Consider the following 17212-nt stretch of genomic DNA (forward strand, 5'->3'; position numbering starts at 1 on the left):
GTCGTAGAGCGATAAAAGATGGTCACCTAAGAGCGGGGCGATGCACAAACCGATGCACACTCCTTCTTTCCTGTTCTGTCTGCTCTTCCTTTCCCTGTGTTCCTCGTGCTTTGCTTTCGCGATGGAGCAGTACCGACAAGTTCAGGGTGAGACTCGCCTAAAATATTTTGTAATATAGCACTTTTAAGACGCACCTGCTGTCGCGCGAGAACTTTGTGGCGTCTGGTTTACACACGGTTGTGCAAGTAGCACTGTGTCGCTTTTCTTCAGTGCTCAATATTTTCTTGCGCTCTGGTCCGTTCTCTAGAGATGCACTCGTATTCCATGAGTAACAATGCACATTTCAATGTCATATGCATGCTATGCGTATTCTGAACTGCATTACTGTATAACATACCGTATTATACTGCTACACTGTACCAACAAACCCATTTGTGGGACTATTTTCACTGTTCTTAATGGCACTAAGCGGCTGCAGCTTCTTCCGTTGGCTTGTTTCGCTCAGAAATAGTCTTATTTCTTTTAGGAGGTGTGTATCATCGCCCTCCCCCCTACCCCCACCTTCAGATTCCTTAGTTGGCGCTCTTCATCACGTGACCTTCGAAATTTGGCCCGAGGGTGGACGGCGCACGTCAAGCCACCATCCTTCTCGGCTACCCCTTCCCCCCCCCCCCCCCCCCGTGCGCTTTCTCTCGCACCAACAGGAAATTGCGCAGAGGTCACGATCTCATTGAACTGGGACTTTTACAAAGAACCTCATGCCGGGGCGTCGACTGCGATGAACACGACGACAATTCGCCTTGAGTGTCGGTATAAATAAACAAAGATATATGCTTGATGCTATGTCAGCAAATTATTGAAAAAAGAAGAAATTGGAAGTACCTCTAGTTGACGCCCATCTTCCTCAGCCAGTTGGAGGTTAGAATGGGGTGCATGAAGCATCTATTTATTCTGAGGCCCGCAGCGTCCAAAACGACCATGTCTGCACTTTCGACTAGAGGCGCTGCGCTTAACGATAGCATCTCAGAACGCAAGCTGCCATGTGGGAAGAATGTGAGAATGCTCTCTTTACCACTGGTACCACTGCACGGTGGTACCGCCGCCAGGCAATACTACTGCACTATGGTACCACCGCTACCGATGCCACTGGGAGCACCGATAACACCAATACCAGTTGTACCACCACCGGTACCGGTACTACCAGTACCAAGGAGGAGAAAAAGGAAGAAAGGAAATGTAGGGAGGTGAACCAGACGCACGTCCGGTTTGCACCAGTACCAATATTACTAGTACATGCGATGATCTCGAAAGGTCTTACTTTTGCCTCCGGTCTGGGAGCTACGCTGGCACACTATCCCACTCCAATGTGTCATCGCTTGAACAATGAATTTAACCCCCCGACACCAGCCAATGCAGCTCTGGTCCTGTAGTCGCTGCGGAATTTCGCTTGTGAAGTAGGAATCACCGCAAGGATAGAAGATTACCCCTTTTATTACGAAGTATTATTTTCCAAGTGCAGCCAGATTTTTGCAAGCGGGTGGGCGGGCGCAGTCTCTCATGGTTTTGGTGGGCTGATCTCGGTAATAGTGTAGCCTAATACATGCCTATCAGGACTATAATAGTGTAGCCTAGTACGTGCCTATCCGCCGTTACAAAGGGCCGATCCTGTTGATTGTCCAGGCGAAAATTATATGCCACAGGGGCGATTTGGTATGTGCACTGGGGCCACTAGGTATGTGTGCTGGGTTTTAATTAGTTTGCCTTCAATGTTATATATCTCGGCATTATAAAAGTTTGTCTAACTTACTACAAATATATATACTATAGCGTATAGTTTCTGCATAACCATTCGCTACACGACAGTTACACATTATTCATGCGACCGTTCTAAACAAATAGTGGATGCTTCACATTACGTAGACATCAACTACAGTTGAGTCTGCTAAATTACAGCGAGGCTCTTAGCGCCGGTTCCTGCACGGAGCATCGGCCTCGGTGTAAGTGGCAAAACGAACGAGCCCACCGAAGGATAAAAAAAAGAGACCGAACGCGGAGCACAGAAGAGGATGAAAGACACCGAGAGCAAAGAGAATGCGTAGAGGAAAGCGGAGGAGGAGGGTACAGCGGAAGCACGAGGAGGAAAGCGGAGGAGGATAGTATGGCGAATGGGCGAGGAGGAAAGCAGAGTGCCGCACGAGACATCCTCCACGTCGGCGACCCGAACGAGATGGCGCCATAGTAACGTGCGCCATCACCCGGTTGCCGATGATGTCATTACTAAGGCATGCGGCGAGCGCGTCCACCGACACAGAAACAAAGCGCCGGAGTTGGTTTCAGACCCACTGCGCATACGCTACTTCGCCTGCGCCGCCGCTAGCGAACGCACTCCGCGCGAGCCAGGCGTTCCCGTGTTCAGGCTTCCATTTTGAACAATGTGCGACGCAACTGTTGGAAGTGCTTCGTCTGCCGCTGCTGCTAAACGAGCTGTCCGAGCAGAGGCTCAGCGCTGCCACCGAGGGATTAAAAGTAATCTGCATGGCAGATTAAAAAACATAATTTTAATCTGCCGTGCAGATTACAATTATTTGCCTCAATATACCGCGAATTCAACACACCTGAACAGCTGCCCTCAAATTTCGCATTAGGGAGTATCGTAACCGTCGGCGAATTTAATTTTTTACCATTACTCTTGTCCCTAACATCGACGAGCATGCCATAATCTTGCATATAAAAGGTTTTCTTTCTATTCAATTCCATTTTTTTTTGCTTCGCAGCCCCAAAAGTTCAAGGTGACATTCAACGAATTACAATTTGCTTTCTTGTAGAACCGAGCTGCGACATATGCCGTCCTTCGTGTCGAACACTGAGCTTGAAAAAAATAAAGAACCTGAAACCGCTGAGAACCGTCTGCAATGTTTAAAGCGCAAGTTAGAAACGCACTCGGCAGGCGTTGGTTAAATGAAAGCTCTCTAGAACACGTACAGATACGATTAGGAAACTTGTTTGAAAGAAGAAAAAAGTGCGACTCGCATTATTGCGTATAGACTGTTGCTCGCCGCGTTTGCCATCCTTCTAAAGAAAACCGAAACACCTCCCAAGCACCTTTTACCATCAGCTGCTCGTCTAATATGGGAGACTCGAAGTGAAGCTTTTCTGGCAACGTCAGCTTCCCTTATTGAGGCACAGCTGCGTCGAGATTCCTGCCTACAGTCATGGAAAGTTCTAGGTTCATACAAGGACCAAAGTTTCTTTTTGTATTTTTTAAATATTTATATCGCTCGTGTGGGCTACAAACACGCCACGAGTGCATATGATTGGAGGTGAATATGATTTTCTTTGACGGTGTTCCCTTTCTCCAGTCCTTAAAACTCGCCTGACATCTAAAGCCCTTGCAAGCAAGAAAACTGAGCAATCGCAACCAAATGTGACGGGTGAACTTGGGCGGCAGTAAGTATTCCATCTATCGTGAAACAATTCAGAAACAGGCGCTGATGGGAGAACGAATAGTTGTAGGCAAACAATTCTTTCCATAAACAGACAAATTGAAAAGCACGAAAAATAAGTGGAGCGCACAGGAACATCCACTACACAAAGGTGGTGATTTGGACAATTTGGTATCCCATGATGTTTTCTTGAAGAAAACAAGATAAATATCAAGAAACAGGTGACCATAGGGGCGCTTAACTTCCAGCTGTTTCTTAAGTGACACCTTTAAATTGCTTTTGTAAGAAATGAACAAAACAACATCAAGCAACAGCTTATTCTGTAGACACCGGCCGAACAAGAAACGTCAATTCTTTCCGTTATCTATCTATAGACCGCTAGATTGCGCCCATCTCTCCAACAGATGTGCTGTTATAGAACGTTACCATAATCAGCTGACGCGCAAAATAACAGAAGGTGAAGCAATTGCAAGATTTGGAGACATGTTTGCAAGCTCACCATCTATAGCGTCAACATGCAAAAATTAACCTTTCTTGGTCTGCCGGCAAGTGTTAGAAAGAGCTGTGTGTTTGTTTTTTCTTGTTCATTTTGTACAAAAGCAATTAACAGACGTAAATTAATAGGCAGCTTGAAGTTAAGCGCTCCGATGTCTGCTGTTTCTTCTTGTTTGTCTTGTTTCCTCCGCTCATTCTGAGTTGCGCTCATTCAAGAGAACATTCAGTAGATTACGTGCATAAAAGGGCATGCAATAAGGCAAACATAAATTCAGTGGAAATTTAGCGGCAAATGCGAGAGAAACGCCTCAGCATTACGACGCACCATTTTGAGGGCCCGGATCTATGATTTAAACCGCGTTCACCACATTGCAAAGCTTTGTTCAGGAGCTCAGTCGACACACGCCCTGCCTCTTCGAGGAGTGAAACGTGCAACCAACGGTGGTCTGAAGCGGACCACCATCAGTTGCACTGTGTGTGTATATATATATATATATATATATATATATATATATATATATATATATGCAGTACTTGGCCACAACCTCCTATGAACACAACAATCAAACCCCGGCCCTCAGTCCCCAGCAGCTGCGAATCAACTGACCACGGCGGCGGTCAGACCTGCGACGCAGCAGAGGGTGCTAAGAATCACTGGCTCCGGACAGGCCGCCATTGGAATATGAACCTGGCAACGTTTAACGCTAGAACTTTATCTAGTGAGGCGAGTCTAGCAGTGCTATTGCAGGAATTAGAGGGCAGCAAATGGGATATAATAGGGCTCAGTGAAGTTAGGAGGCCAAAAGAAGCATATACAGTGCTAAATAGCGGGCACGTCCTGTGCTACTGGGGCTTAGCGGATAGAACAGAACTAGGAGTCGGATTCCTGGTTAATAAGAATATAGCTGGTAACATACAGGAATTCTATAGCATTAACGAGAGGGTGGCAGGTCTTGTTGTGAAACTTAATAAGAGGTACAAAATGAAGATTGTGCAGGTCTACGCCCCTACATCCAGTCATGATGACCAGGAAGTCGAAAGCTTCTATGAAGACGTGGAATCGGCGGTGGGTAGAGTGAAAACTAAATACAGTATACTAATGGGCGACTTTAATGCCAAGGTAGGCAAGAAGCAGGCTGGAGACAAGGCAGTGGGGGAATATGGCATAGGCACTAGGAATAGCAGGGGAGAGTTATTAGTAGAGTTTGCGGAACAGAATAATATGAGGATAATGAATACCTTCTTCCGCAAGCGGGATAGCCGAAAGTGGACGTGGAGGAGCCCGAACGGCGAGACTAGAAATGAAATAGACTTCATACTCTGCGCTAACCCTGGCATCATACAAGATGTGGACGTGCTCGGCAAGGTGCGCTGCAGTGACCACAGGATGGTAAGAACTCGAATTAGCCTAGACCTGAGGAGGAACGGAAGAAACTGGTACATAAGAAGGCGATCAATGAGTTAGCGGTAAGAGGGAAAATAGAGGAATTCCAGATCAAGCTACAGAACAGGTATTCAGCTTTAACTCAGGAAGAGGACCTTAGTGTTGAAGCAATGAACGACAATCTTGTGGGCATCATTAAGGAGTGTGCAATGGAAGTCGGTGGTAACTCCGTTAGGCAGGATACCAGCAAACTATCCCAGGAGACGAAAGATCTGATCAAGAAACGACAATGTATGAAAGCATCTAACCCTACAGCTAGACTAGAACTGGCAGAACTTTCGAAGTTAATCAACAAGCGTAAGACAGCTGACATAAGGAAGTATAATATGGATAGAATTGAACATGCTCTCAGGAACGGAGGAAGCCTAAAAACAGTGAAGAAGAAACTAGGTATTGGCAAGAATCAGATGTATGCGTTAAGAGACAAAGCCGGCAATATCATTACTAATATGGATGAGATAGTTCAAGTGGCTGAGGAGTTCTATAGAGATCTATACAGTACAAGTGGCACCCACGACGATAATGGAAGAGAAAATAGTCTAGAGGAATTCGAAATCCCGAAGGTAACGCCGGAAGAAGTAAAGAAAGCCTTAGGAGATATGCAAAGGGGGAAGGCAGCTGGGGAGGATCAGGTAACAGCAGATTTGTTGAAGGATGGTGGACAGATTGTTCTAGAGAAACTGGCCACCCTGTATACGCAATGCCTCATGACCTCGAGCGTACCGGAATCTTGGAAGAACGCTAACATAATCCTAATTCTTAAGAATGGGGACGCCAAAGACTTGAAAAACTATAGACCGATCAGCTTACTGTCTGTTGCCTACAAAATATTTACTAAGGTAATTGCAAATAGAATCAGGAACACCTTAGACTTCTGTCAACCAAAGGACCAGGCAGGATTCCGTAAAGGCTACTCAACAATAGACCATATTCACGCTATCAATCAAGTGATAGAGAAATGTGCAGAATATAAGCAACCGTTATATATAGCTTTCATTGATTACGAGAAAGCGTTTGATTCAGTCGAAACCTCAGCAGTCATGGAGGCATTACGGAATCAGGGTGTAGATGAGCCATATGTAAAAATACTGGAAGATATCTATAGCGGCTCCACAGCCACCGTAGTCCTCCATAAAGCAAGCAACAAAATCCCAATAAAGAAAGGCGTCAGGCAGGGAGATACGATATCTCCAATGCTATTCACAGCGTGTTTACAGGAGGTATTCAGAGACCTGGATTGGGAAGAATTTGGGATAAAAGTTAATGGAGAATACCTTAGTAACTTGCGATTCGCTGATGATATTGCCTTGCTTAGTAACTCAGGGGACCAATTGCAATGCATGCTCACTGACCTGGAGAGGCAAAGCAGAAAAGTGGGTCTAAAAATTAATATGCAGAAAACTAAAGTAATGCTTAACCGTCTCGGGAGAGAACAGCAATTTACAATAGGCAGCGAGGCACTGGAAGTCGTAAAGGAATACATCTACTTAGGGCAGGTAGTGACGGCGGATCCGGATCATGAGACGGAAATAATCAGAAGAATAAGAATGGGCTGGAGTGCGTTTGGCAGGCATTCCCAAATCATGAAGAGCAGGTTGCCGTTATCCCTCAAGAGAAAAGTATATAATAGCTGTGTCTTACCAGTACTCACCTACGGGGCAGAAACCTGGAGGCTTACGAAAAGGGTTCTACTCAAATTGAGGACGACACAACGAGCTATGGAAAGAAGAATGATAGGGGTAACGTTAAGGGATAAGAAAAGAGCAGATTGGGTGAGGGAACAAACGCGAGTTAATGACATCTTAGTTGAAATCAAGAAAAAGAAATGGGCATGGGCAGGACATGTAATGAGGAGGGAAGATAACCGATGGTCATTAAGGGTTACGGACTGGATCCCAAGGGAAGGGAAGCGTAGCAGGGGGCGGCAGAAAGTTAGGTGGGCGGATGAGATTAAGAAGTTTGCAGGGACGGCATGGCCACAATTGGTACATGACCGGGGTTGTTGGAGAAACATGGGAGAGGCCTTTGCCCTGCAGTGGGCGTAACCAGACTGATGATGATGATGATATATATATATATGTATATGACGGCAGAGAACATTAGCTTGTTTCCGTGCAACTACGTGGCATTCACATATATTTACTATTTGGCTAAAGTTACGTCGGACATCCTGAATATATACATACATGCACATAATGATATACTCTTCCAAGCCCTCCCATCCCCTCTCTACCTCTACCATGTGACCGGCTGCCCTGATTTCAGACCATACACGTTTTTCTACTTCGGCGCTCCTAATTCTAATACATTAATGCACAGGTACAAGCGGCTTGACAGCAGCATTCTTCTGTACGGCAACGAAAATAATTGTACTATCTGGAACCAGAAAGAGGTTTCCGCTTTTCCATGAGTAAATTTATTTTACGTATTTGGCAAGGGACAAACTAACCGCGTGCCCTCCTGATGTATACGGTGGGAATGTTGTCACGTAGGCGAAGAGATGTTGTACAGCTTTGTAGAAGCTATTGTATTCCTGATACTCTTCTTGGAATAAATTGCTTATTCGCTTTATTCGTTTTCAAAATGAACTATGAAGTCATTTCGCATAACGTCGATCTTGGAAATGAAGTACGTGCGCCCCATGCGAAATTCTCTGCGTATGGCTTAATGACGTTCTTACTGTCAGCTCTTGTGGAAATATGCACCAATTGAATCCAGACCGGGGTGCCGTCCAAGACGACAAGAGGCACCCTTGAAGTTTGTTTTAAACAATATGGAGATGATATGGAAATCAAAGATATAGCATTGACATACCAAGCCCCCCCTCCCCCCCCTTTGTGTTACATTAGCTTTATGTTAAGACAAAAAAAAACAGTTTTTATTACAGGAAGCACGAAGAGGTGGTTACTTTGTCCATGTACGTGACGATGTTTTAGCACCCAATCGTGGTAAAAAAGAAATATTTTTGCCGTTCGTAATACACCAGTCGGTAAAACATTTCAAAAAACGATTATGCACTTCAGCTCTTATCGGTTTTCAGGAAGATACGACGCATACAATATCAATATAAGAAAAAGCGGCTTGGTCGACAGCAGATTGGTTTCATTTGCCTTATTACAAACGTGGACGCAACGCATTTCGTTTCAGACACATCGGTTCGCGACGCCGGCTGGTTTAGAATGTCGGAGCCACCGCTGTCTGCGAAGACATAGCACAGTGCGCAGTCACACAGGTACCGTCGCGAAGCATTCCGACATGGGAGGCTCCAGCTGCGGCCAGCGTGGACTGGGTGGTGTGCCGCTCCCGGGAACGGTGGCGAGCTGGACCAACGGATCAACCGAGGCCGTGGTGTTCCCGGACGCCGTGGACTGGGACGCGTCCTTGGTGCGGCGCGTCGTCCCTCTGTCGGTCATCATGTTCTTCACGATAGCGGGAAACGCGGCTATCGTGGCGGTGCTGGCTCGACCACGCGCAGCCAAGCGGGCGTCACGCGTCAACCTCTTCATTCTACACCTGGCTATCGGAGACCTGGCAGTAGGCCTCTTCACGCAGTCGTCCGAAATGCTCTTCGAGGTAATCAAGATGCACTTAAGAAACACGAGTTGCAAGTGACTATTCGCGAGAGTGCGGTTACCCGTGTTTGGTACCAGAAACGTGAATAATGGTCATCTGGGCAAAAGCGCCTTTGCTGTGGCATTGTTCTTTCCAAGCAGCATATCTGCGCACCGAGTGCAAACAGTGAAGCGACGCCATCAATCATAATGTCCTGTCATTGCTGAAAACTAAGTCTTGCGGGTAAGCAAACTATTCTTTAACTGAGGTTAGGTACTGAAATAGAAAGTATAATAATAAACGGCTAAAATGCGCATGCGGTTCCCTTTGCCCAGGCACTTATCTTATATGGAAGTGGATGCAGGTTAAGATAAAGTGCTAGAAAACTTGTTCAGAAATGTAATACATAAGTACAACAAGTACAATACCTTCTCATGTGTCCCACGAACGCATGAATATATATGATAGGCGCCTATCTCACTTACATGTGTTGGCTTCGGAACGATCATTACGCCGACTGGCCTTACTTGGTGAATAAAACGAATACCAAGCACGATGTCACGTTCTTTAATGCCAAAATATAAAGGCACATGCAGTATAGTAACCTTTGAACGCCGGTGAAGTAAGCTACTGGGCCATGCTCGTGCTGGAAGACATGGTACGCCTGTTCGTGTTACGCTAAAAACGTCTTCGCGGTCCTTCTCGCATGCAATAAACGGGCAAAATTACAGTTTTTATTCTTTCCTTTCTTTTTCCTTGGCTCGCACGTGCGAACCGTACTGTTGAGAACACTGCTGACTCAAGCAACCGACTGCAGGTGGATCGAGCGCGCGTGTTTATCTGTGACTCGCAGATCTCAGGAGGCTGGGTGCTGGGAGGCCCCGCTTGCAAGGCGGTCGTGTACGTACAGATGGTGACCCTGGCCTCGACCACGTTCATCCTGGCCTCGATGAGCTATGACCGGTACGCGGCCATCTGCAGACCTCTCGAGTCACGCTCGGGTCTGCGCCGCGCCAAGGCCATGGTGGCTGTCTCTTGGGCAATGGCCTTTCTGCTTGCCCTGCCGCAGCTGTTCATTTTCGTACAGGTGTGTACGCACTCGCTTTGGCAGCATAATATGTTTGGCATATAGAAAAGTCGGGTATATGCGGATTTCCGGGGCTAAACTGCTGACTCGTACACTACATGCGAATTTCTCGGAGAAGTAGTATATTGAGAGGCGCTTTTCCATATATACCTAAGGATAAAACCAGATTTTGCTCTATTCTGTGGTGATTCCGAAAGAAATGCGCAGATGTGCTAAGCAACGAAATGGGGGCACCAACAGTAATTATTGAGATAAAGACACGCGCGCCATGCTTCGCCAAGAACTTTGAAGCGCACACTTGCGCTTTCTACGAGTATCCATGAGCATCGCAATGAGAAAGAAGTGCCATTTACAGCAGAATGCAATCAAAGAATTGTGGTAGCTCTAGAAGTTGTGTACTATCACAGCCTCGTACGTTTTCCTTGTGCCTGCTGTATCACCAAAGAACTACCGTCGTCTATAGAGGTACCACGTACGTAGGGTCAGAGACATGATGTTTAGGGCAGAGTAACGACAGTCCTTGTCATTGCCCTATCACGTGCCATAGGTAGCGGAGGGCAAAAGCTCACTGCGCTCTAGGCACAATTGCGTGTGTAGCAATACAGACATCGGCGTGTGTACTACGAGCCGACGTAGCTCATGAACTCGTCTTGAAAGGGAGCTATAAGCGAAAAAATTTGTACTCCACTCTTCGCTACCACTCTTATTGATGCTCATGCATTTTTCTATGAATGGCGAACACCAAAAACGTCAGAGTTTTGCTCCATACAAACCTATGCAAATGGCGACACCACCATTGTTGCAAGGACGGCCGCTTCCCATTGGTTCGCCGACGATCAGACAGGCACAGAGTATGCAGGAGGCTATGGTATTGTACTATATGGATTGCAACAAGGAGGAACCTAATTCATGTTACGTCCGCGTACGGCGCAGGTGCAGACGGGCGTCACGACGTCCGGCCGTGCGCACTTCGAGTGCCTCAGCGTCGGCTACACCCGCCATTGGCAGAGACAGCTCTATTTCTCCTGGCTCACCCTGTACATACTGGTGGCTCCGGGCATTCTCATCTCGGCCTGCTACCTGCGCCTCTTGCGTGCCGTGTGGGCGGCGTCCGGCTCGGACGGCTCCAGCTGCCTCGTGACCACGAGCTCGTCGTCCCAGAGGAGCAAGGGAAGTGACAGGGCCAACGGGAAGTCGTCTCCTCCGACGCTTCGTCGATGCGCTCAAGGACATCCGCTTCTGCCTAGAGCACGGGCGAAGACGCTTAAGCTCACGGTACGACGCAGTTGCTTCAAGCTTTAGTCACTTCCGAACAACAATACTGAGAGTTTCGCTGTATTTTAAATATCGTATTCGCCGTCAGTGACACATATTTAAAGCAGTTTCGTGCAGTCGCCACTCTACCTCTGAATGTAGCTTGTAAAGGAAGCGAATTTTGGCCATTCACTTGACTTCGACGAAAATCTTTGAGATTTCTTTAAGCCACATTTAATCTTTGAGCCACCTTGCACTAGGTAGAGAGACAGGTGCTTTCAAGCTAACATCGCGCTAGAAAAGCCAACACATTTTGCTCATACAAAGAATCAAAGAAACAAACAAAAAGAAAACATTAGCCTTGCTCAGTTTTTTTTTTTTTTTACCATGAGTAGATATAAAAAAACGTTCTTTCATTCCAAATTTTTTTTTGTTCCTCAGGGCGCATGCCATTTTCAAAGTCAAAGTATTTTATTTAGGCATCAGAACGGTTGCCTAGGAGGCAGAAATAAAGATAATTAATTCCTGGCAGTGTCAGTCCCCTTCTCACTACGGGGAAAGGGGCTGGGAAGCAGTGGCTTTCATAAGCACTGATATCTTGCATTGTATGTGTTACGTTCGATTTAGTTTATTGTATACCACAGTTATTCGGCACCCACATGCAGAATTTTACGGCGTGGTTACGCAATTCGTAAAGTGTCTGCTCACTATCATAAATAAATTATCTTCTTAACGACAGGACGTCACGCTTCTCAGGAGTATTATTGAGCAGTTATTCGACAAATAGAAAGGCAGAATCAAGCATTCCCGCTCGAAGTTTTCAATAATCAATGGCAATACATAAACGGCGGATTAGAGGTCTTGAGGTAAACGTTGCCCCTGAGGTTGTGCAGTCTATTAAACATCTGGAATGAAAAATTCTCGTGCGAGGAAGTAACATCGAAAGTGAAGATCGTTCGGCAAACTGCTGTATTTTGAAACTCTGAGACAAACTTAAGCGCAATAAAAGACGACAGATGCGCAGATTTGTGACATGAAGAAAAAGCGAAAACAAAGTTTTAGAGGTAATTATTCCAATCCGTCAAGCAACATCATCTGCAGTCCGTAAAGGTTTTCATATGTCAAAAGATTGCACAAGGGACGCAGCATGGATAAAACAAGATGCGTTCACTCACGCTAAAGCATGTCGCACTTACTTTTCATATCTGACGAGCTCCTGAGTTGTATGCCCTGCATTTGTGATGTAGTACAGCCCTCAGAAAACTTCTTTCTGAGGGCTCTGTAGCTCCTGGACGGGTTTTGTCAGAGGAGCAGCTAGTATGATGAGGAACTCTTGCTGTCCTTGTAACTTCTAAGCATGCACTATTGTTCGGGTGGTGTCTCATAATTCATAGCGTCGCGTAGCTCGATCTTATCGGTTTGCCTACGGTACCGGCAGGAAGCGCTATATTATGAGCTAGGCAGCCCTGCTTTAAGGCGGTGCTTTATCGCCTTCAAGGCACGGCCAGTCACCGCTGCGGTGGTCATCACTGCTTGGCCGGCTCATTCAGTAATGAAGGGGCAGAACTCGAAACAGCGGCGCATATGCTAGAAGGCTCGACAAAGGGGCTGTGCTCAGGGCTGTAAGCTGTAGCACCGATAAGCACCTTGCGTTAAAGCATTGCTTAGTGACAGCAGCGCCAGAAAATTCATTCTAGTGAGCGGTGAAAGGAACACAATGCCCATTCGCCATGATACGGGCGATCGCTCATCAGGAGGCAAGAGCGTCCGAGATCTAAAAACATCGAAAAGCCCATTCTCCGCATGAGCGCGCGGAGATCTTTCAATCGAAATCGTGAAGCGCGAACGTTCAAAAGCTTCAGCTCGGCAAAACTCAGTCAGCTCAGTGCTTGCCTTTAATAATGAGTGGTCAAACCTGAGTCGTTGCCATTTTAAATGCCATTTGATTTCCTTCGCATTTCTAGTGGCCGGTGTGAACGGCGCTGCATTGATAAATCAGAATGGTATAGCGCCCGGCGGCCGGTGAAAATGTTATTTCACCTCATAAACAAATGAAAGTGTTACCTAGAACGAAAAGGCATAGGTATACGTAAGATCTGCAGCGAACTCTATAAGGACTCCATCACAACTTGATGTTTTGTACTCGAAATGAAAGCATGCCCCAAGTGCAGCATTTTCCCATCACACTGCTTTTCCTAATTGGACGCCTAAAATTTCAGGGAAGCAGTGGCTTTCATAAGCACAAATACCTTGGGCTGTATTTGTTACGTTAGATTTAGCTTATTGTATGTGACAGTCAGTCGGCACCCTCTTAATGCAAAAGAAACAACAGATACCATGTAGCAGGAGAGCGTCCAAAGAGCACAGTGTTCACGTGTGTGCCGGAGTGTGTGCCTTGGTGGCCGCAATAAACAATCATTTGCTAGTCAGCGCTACGTCCCGAGTTGTTTAGTTGTCTCCAGCTTCCGCGGTTTGTTCACGGTAAGAAAAATTCGGCAGGGACACTTAAGACTGCTCACGTGCGGGAATGCGAAAGAATTGTAGTCGCTTTCGTGAAATGTTTTCACTTACGTATTCATCCGCATGCTGTCGCGCACACTGTAAACTTGCATGGCGTTTCTTTTGAGACATGATGGCAGTGGTGCGCTTCATTTCATACACTCATGATTTAGCGTCGAAAGCGGCGCCTACTATGTGGATACGAGGAGCAAAGCGGTGCCATTTCGTATTGAAGGATCGTTAGCGCGTAATAGAAAACGAAGACGACGGTGACCAACACACCTTCAAAAGTGGTGCGTGAGGTTTTGCCTATAGGAAAGAGACGATGCCGGGTTATGTAAGGCACTGAGAAATTTGACGTCAATCCCAGTATTTCTTACGTGTTTTTAGCGTTTGCGCCGTCGGCCATGTTTGGTACCACATTTTGGTCACGGCGCTGCAGGATTTTCACGAAGTGGGGCATATATGACTTTCGCATTAAAACATGGCTGCTTATGTGTAACGCTTGCCAAAGAGTTTATCCTTGGAGTAGTCTATAGTTCTGACTAGACGCTTCACGAGCCGGTAAGCTCGCTACATTCACAAGATTCTATAATTCTGCTACGTTCTTTGCGCCAACATCCTTCTCTTTCCAAATCGCAGGTTTGCATCATAGCAAGCTTCATGCTCTGCTGGATACCGTACTTCACTGTGCATAACGTACGCATCCACAGCCACTACTGCATCAAGGTGCCGCGGGCCGCCATCGTCTTCGCCGAGACGGTGGCCCTGCTCAACAGTGCCGTGAACCCGGTGTTCTACGGGCTCTTCAACGTGCACATACGCCGCGGCATCTGCGACATCCTGCCGTGCATCCGCGGACACCGTCGTGGTCGGCGGTGCAGCGCTCGCGATTCGACAACACGCCAGCGCACCGGCGTGCTCACCACGACGTCCTACGCACCAGATGCCGGCTCGGTGAACAGCCCCGCATTAAGCAGCAGGGGACGATCGCTCTGCCACCAAAGCGGGCGCCCTTGTGGCGACGTCACGACGATACCCCTGGTTGCTATCAACGGGAGCGCTGTGATGGCATCTGTTGTGTAATCGCGTTCACACATGGCCTTTGGAGGTGAATGTCTGGTGGTTACGCAGGAAGAGCAGGGTTTCGAAGTTTCCGGTGGGCGTTTTGCTAGCGCATGTCTCCATTCGCCCCCATCGTCAATAGACTGAAAGGGCCGAAAGTATACACTACTTCCAGATGAGAAAGCTCAGTTGGGGAAACCTGTAGTACAGCAACGGTGATTCCCTGATTCGACAGTTGCGCTCAAGCGGAACATTGTGGCTTCCCGTGATATTTTATGATTGCCCTTGTACGCTCCTGATTTCACTCGTCTGGTGTAAACGTCTATGCGTGTCTATGTTCTGACGGAGCCCTCGCCAGGTGACTGCTGAACATGTTTGCGTCTTTCAACCCAATTGATATGTTAATGACTGAAACGGCGCAACTATATGTCATCGATGTTCATTGAGGTGAGCACGCGTCGCGATGTTGTCGCTATGGCACCGTTAGGGCCTGTGATGAACTGGAACAACGTACAACGTATAAAAATAAAAAGTGACGAAGTTTCCAAGCCTGTGCGCTGTGTGCATATGCTGCGTCTTTTTTGTTAGTTTGTCTTTTCTCTGCGGGTATCACTTACAAAAAAAAAATCTTCACACCTGCTCATGTGGTCCTGTGCCATTACGACGTGCAGAAAGCAAGCGTCGCAAGAGCTTGTAAACCTTCCTTTGAGCACTGACATAGTGTTTAGATATCATTTTAGATTGCCTCCCAATGCGGAATACCTTAAACAGGTACCTGCTCAAGATGTTAATCCATATGCTTGTGTAGTATTACTAACGCCGTCTTAATGGGTATCATCTATCAAACCACAGCCAAATGCCTCTTCGATCTGTTTTACTAGGATTCGGCTTGAATAAATTGCCTTCCCCTTTTCAGCACCAGCCGCGCTTTAAAATATCACTGTTACAAAAACGACCTCTACAAAAGCTTCAATGTACAGTTCGTACTACAATAAAAATGGTTATAGAAAACCTCGTTAGTCTATTCTGCCAATAAGCTGTTTTTTACATTGGGATAGCAATTATACGGACACTCCAGGCGCATTTATGCCGTTGTTGTCGGCGTCGCAATGATGTTCCGTATAAAGTGCAAGGGCGTTAACATCTCCCCGCGCGCCATATGCGCGTGAAAGTATGCGAGGGTGAGCCGACAATGGCGGCTCAATCTGGCGCGCACAAGGGACGAAAGAGGGGGGGGGGGGAAGCGCTCTCTTCCGTCACCCGCAAGGCACCGGCGAAAGGGGAAAGGAGGGAGGGGGCTTTCTACTCTGGCGTATGGTACGGTCGTGCAGGCCCTATTTTGAAAGTGATCTGCGATGCAAACAGAGTCTAGGCGTCTAGGCGCACCAAAGGCCGATATCTTCTTGTGTGCTGTGCTCCCGCCGCTTACTCCGCGTTGAAGCGAGAGACAGTACAACAGACAATCCGTTCGTTCCCGCTACCGCGTTTCCTCACTCCAGCACTTTCGCAGCGAATTTACATGGTCATCGAGGGAGATCTGTTCATGTTCGCTCGCGCGCGCGTGAGACCATGTTGTTAATTTAGTTAGCAAGCGAACGTTTACAAGTTTTTACTGCCGATAAAACTATTATCCTTACTTCGAATGATTATTTACTAATTTGCTATTGGAATTGGCGCTCCGCCTTTCGGGTAAAACTGCGGCTTTTGTTTTACACATTGGAGGCTTCTTTTGAAGTTAACTCATTATGAACGCTCATGAACATACGAAATCAATGTTCTAGCGTATCCTGAGTGTCGCGCTGACATCGGGTTTGAATAATTACGAACACTTACTCCTCTATTCTACAGCAACATTTATTAAGGTAGTCGGCTAAAGAAGAATTAAATATCATTTGTCCTGATTAAGCAGACTAGTATTGTAGCTGGCTAAGAACGTTTGTCAAAATGTTCCTTGCCTTGCATGATTATTATCTTTTTTTTTTTTTGCAAGCGGCCCTTTCATACGGGGTCGCCTTACAACGGTGGCTGTCGCCATAAATAAAGGTTTTGTCAACGCGTTCGAAGCGACATTACGTGATAGGAACTTTCATTGGACAGCTAGCAACTGCCTTTATACGACGGTTAGCTAGATATTGAGAGAGACTAAGCTTCCCACTTCTGAGTTTCGGAGAGATCGTCTGGAGAGGCCTTGCTACAAGCTCCGTTGAGAAATTTTCCGCCTCGTGGAGTTATTTAAAGATGTTTAGACTGTAAGGTGACGTCGCCTGTAACTAGATCGAGTTAATAAGAAATCTGCGCAAATGTTGTGGCTTGCCAAGAGACGCGACACGACTAGCTTAGTTCCCACCGGAACTCATGTTTCTGTCTCTACAC

The 17212-nt window shown here is 46.7% G+C and overlaps 1 protein-coding gene across 1 annotated transcript; it reads left to right on the forward strand.

Moving 5' to 3' along the window:
• The first annotated feature begins 8530 nt into the window (after positions 1-8530).
• On the forward strand, positions 8531-15379 carry LOC142577790 (oxytocin receptor-like). Its single transcript, XM_075687241.1, has 4 exons — positions 8531-8955; positions 9788-10021; positions 10955-11296; positions 14417-15379. Exons 1-4 carry the CDS (start codon positions 8638-8640, stop codon positions 14858-14860), a joined length of 1338 nt encoding a protein of 445 aa, XP_075543356.1. The 5' UTR covers positions 8531-8637; the 3' UTR covers positions 14861-15379.
• Positions 15380-17212: the final 1833 nt, after the last annotated feature.

Source organism: Dermacentor variabilis, chromosome 4, assembly GCF_050947875.1.
Source record: "Dermacentor variabilis isolate Ectoservices chromosome 4, ASM5094787v1, whole genome shotgun sequence".
Lineage (NCBI taxonomy): Eukaryota > Metazoa > Arthropoda > Arachnida > Ixodida > Ixodidae > Dermacentor > Dermacentor variabilis.

Coding starts and splice junctions, on each gene's coding strand:
- LOC142577790 (XM_075687241.1), top strand. CDS start 8,638: ATGGGAGGCTCCAGCTGCGGCCAGCGTGGACTGGGTGGTGTGCCGCTC. Junction 8,956..9,787: donor CGTCCGAAATGCTCTTCGAG/GTAATCAAGATG, acceptor TGTGACTCGCAG/ATCTCAGGAGGCTGGGTGCT. Junction 11,297..14,416: donor CGAAGACGCTTAAGCTCACG/GTACGACGCAGT, acceptor TCCAAATCGCAG/GTTTGCATCATAGCAAGCTT.